The sequence below is a fragment of the Pteropus alecto genome, unplaced genomic scaffold (assembly GCF_000325575.1).
Source record: "Pteropus alecto unplaced genomic scaffold, ASM32557v1 scaffold61, whole genome shotgun sequence".
Classification (NCBI taxonomy): Eukaryota; Metazoa; Chordata; class Mammalia; order Chiroptera; family Pteropodidae; genus Pteropus; species Pteropus alecto.
The window spans coordinates 14,110,495-14,113,678 of NW_006434835.1; the positions used below are offsets into that span (position 1 = coordinate 14,110,495).

The 3,184-nt window shown below is 49.7% G+C and overlaps 1 protein-coding gene across 1 annotated transcript in view; it reads left to right on the forward strand.

Moving 5' to 3' along the window:
• MFSD2B (major facilitator superfamily domain containing 2B) overlaps positions 1–3,184 on the forward strand; it is a 14,658-nt gene that overhangs the window by 3,586 nt on the left and 7,888 nt on the right. The window contains exons 2-4 of the mRNA XM_015588140.2: positions 863–988; positions 2,049–2,173; positions 2,761–2,947. Of these exons, the coding sequence (XP_015443626.1) occupies positions 863–988; positions 2,049–2,173; positions 2,761–2,947 (438 nt within the window). The remainder of the gene's footprint in view (positions 1–862; positions 989–2,048; positions 2,174–2,760; positions 2,948–3,184) is intronic.

A 3,184-nucleotide genomic window follows, 5' to 3' on the forward strand; every position in this document is an offset into this window, starting at 1 on the left:
TGTGGTCCGGTCGGCTGCGTGGGCATTGGGGTCATTTAATGCAATGGGGACAACAGAGTTAGGAGTTGGTTGAAACGATGGGGTGGAAATCAGAAGCCATGTGTGTTGACCATGCTAAGCTGAAATGCTTTTTAAGCAACCATGTGGGGCTGTGAGTACACAGTCGAATATTGGAGTCTGGAGTCCACTAGATATCTTAGGGCTTGTGAGACACATACACACACACACACACACACACACACACACACACACACACACACACACACTTGGGGGTCATAAACATTACTTCATTTCTGTAGTGGGTTAGGAAACAGTCTCCTAGGGGGAAAAAAGGCTCTGATTTGTAATGTTTGCTATCTCTGTGGTATAATTACTCTCACAATGGCTGATTTCAGGCTACTAGTCAGTCATTCAGCACCTGCTGTAAAAGTCCTCTGGAGCCACTGCCTCATTTGTTCAACAAAACAACCCTGCAAAATTGGGACGATTATTCCATTTGACAGATGAGGCATGGAGAAAGTGGAGTCGGGGTCACATGAGGAGATGGTGGCAAAGTTAGGGGTCTCCTGACCCCCAGTTCACTCTGGCTTGCTGACTCAAAATAAAACAGACTGTAGCGGGAAGCACTGAGGGGGAAATGTAAGGAAGAACTTCCCCCTGGAAATGTTTGTAGAGGTCATGGCTTAAGATTTTTTTCTTTTTACATGTCACTTCCCTTTAAGATGATTTGGGGCAAATTAGGACTAAGAGGTCTCTGGAAAAGCCCTCAAGACATAGGGACCCCAGAATGCTTATGGAAGTCAGGGGATGTGGGGAGCTGTTTTGTGTCTCTGAGGCTGCTTAGCTCCTGTGTCTCCTCCAGGACAGCAGAACTGGTCGCCTCTCATTCTGTACTAAGATGTGCTATGGCATTGGCGGGATCCCCAACCAGGTGGCCTCCAGCGCCATAGCCTTTTATCTGCAGCTCTTCCTGCTGGATGTGGCACAGGTGAGTTTGGGCAACAGCCCAGGGCCCCCTATTCCCATCCTCCTTGGTGTCTGGTCCTTCCACCCCCACCATCCTTCATGGGTAACACTTGTGCTCTAAGCCTGACAAAAAGCCAATTCTATTGAGGGCAGCCTCTTCAAGAATGTTTACCGCAGGTTGTTTGTAGCAGAAAATGGGAAACAATGTGAATGCCCAGCAATATAGAAACAATTGGACAATAACTTTTACTAAATCCGCATAATGGACTATTATGTAGCCATTCAAAAGAATGGATTAGATCTATATCAATTGACTTGGAGGGATTTCCATGATGCACTATGAAGTAAAAAAGTTCTAGAGAAGAGTATAAAATGATCCTATTTTAGCAAAACAAAGACATGCCCCATATATGTAAATGCATGAGTATATGTGTATATGTGTCAGTACATGATTTAAAGTGAGCATGGAGAAAGTGTACGGAAAATTATACCAGGCTGTTAACATTGGCTATAGGTGGGAATGGTGGAGGATAGAGGATAAGCAAAAAAGAAATTTTTGATAAGGTATTCATGATTGTTTTAAATGACACCGATATGGTTGCATTTATATAAGATTACAAATTGCAAATGTATATAAATGCATGAAAGGTTGATCATCAAAATGCTTCTGGTTGTCTCAGGATAGTGGGATTTGCTTAATATTTTTGTTCGAATGTTTCTACGAGTGTATCATTTATGTAATCAAAAAATCAATAAAACGTTTTCATTATGAAACGAAACGCCGACCTCTGATTGTCAGCCTGGGTGTACCCTTCTTGCACTAAGCCAGCTTAGATGAGGGTCCCTCGCATCTTCTCCAGAAGTGACTGGGCAAGGGTAACAATGGGAATGTGCCAGTGTTTCTTCTCTAGTGCAGATGTGCCCTGAGAGCCTTTTGGATTAGTGTCCTGGAGAGGAGGCTGACTAGATCTTTACACTGTAGCTCTGGCCTTAGTCGGATCTCCCTCCTGGTGGGTGGGCAGGCCTGGGTACCCTCTCTGTTTCTGCCAGGCCTTGGCTATCTTCGCCCCTGTTCATTTCAGATCCCTGCTGCCCAGGTGTCACTTGTCCTGTTTGGAGGGAAGGTGTCTGGGGCAGCTGCTGACCCTGTGGCTGGGTTCTTCATCAACAGAAGCAGGAGGACAGGGTCTGGACGACTCATGCCCTGGTGAGCAGCCTCACAGTCCTTTGGATCTGGTACCCAGCCCTAGACCGAGGTCACTGTTTTTGTCACAGCCTGCTTCTTAGTAGAAATCCCTGTGGATGGTTAGAGAACAAGACTGCATAGCAGGTGATGGGACTAGACCATTGGAGATGGGACCAAACTGGGTCAGACTGAGTCATGCAGAAGTTCAGAGACATTCTTGGGGACTTTCCCTCACAAAGGGGCTCAGGGCTGGACAAAGCCTCTGAGATTCCCAGGCCTGACGCGGAGAGCTAAGTATGGGCAGGGTGGGCTGGAAACCAAGGAAGGTCTCACAGAGTAGGACACTTTTGTGCTCCAGGGCCCTCGATAGAGGGAATGGAATCACCAAACACCCAAGTGTCCTAGCCAGAGTCCCAGACCCACTCCTGCCTACATCCATGTCCCGTCAGCCACTTCTCCCACTCGGTGGCTCCCAGCCTAAAAGCCCCAGCCCAGGGCTTCTCCAGGGTAGAGGGCTCATGCCCAGAAGGGTGGTGCTGCTCCAGCACTGCCCTTTGTGTCCCCCATCCTGGTGCTGTGGGCACTCTACCTCCACTGTGCTCCCGCAGGGTGCTGGGCTGCACGCCCTTCATTTCCTTGGCTTACTTCTTCCTGTGGTTCCTGCCCCCCTTCACCAACCTGCGAGGTCTTTGGTACATGACCTTCTACTGCCTGTTCCAGGCCCTGGCCACGGTGAGCAGGTGGCCCCTCTTCCTGAGCTTAGACCCCTGGGATCCTATTGCTGGCCACTCTGAAGTGTGTGTGTTGGGAGGGGAGGGGCGGGAAGGTGGGGATGTCCAGGAGGGTCCCACTGCCCGCACCTGCTCACCATTGCCTGGCAACCTACCTTTAGCTCCCCCTGACCACTGCGCTAGCTCTGGGCTAGGTGCCGCCTCCTGTCCCCCAGACCCTGACTCCCGGCTTGAGGGGATCAGTGGGTAGGACTGGGACGGGGCGCTGGGTTGGCAGGCTGGGCAGACGGGGGCCATCTAA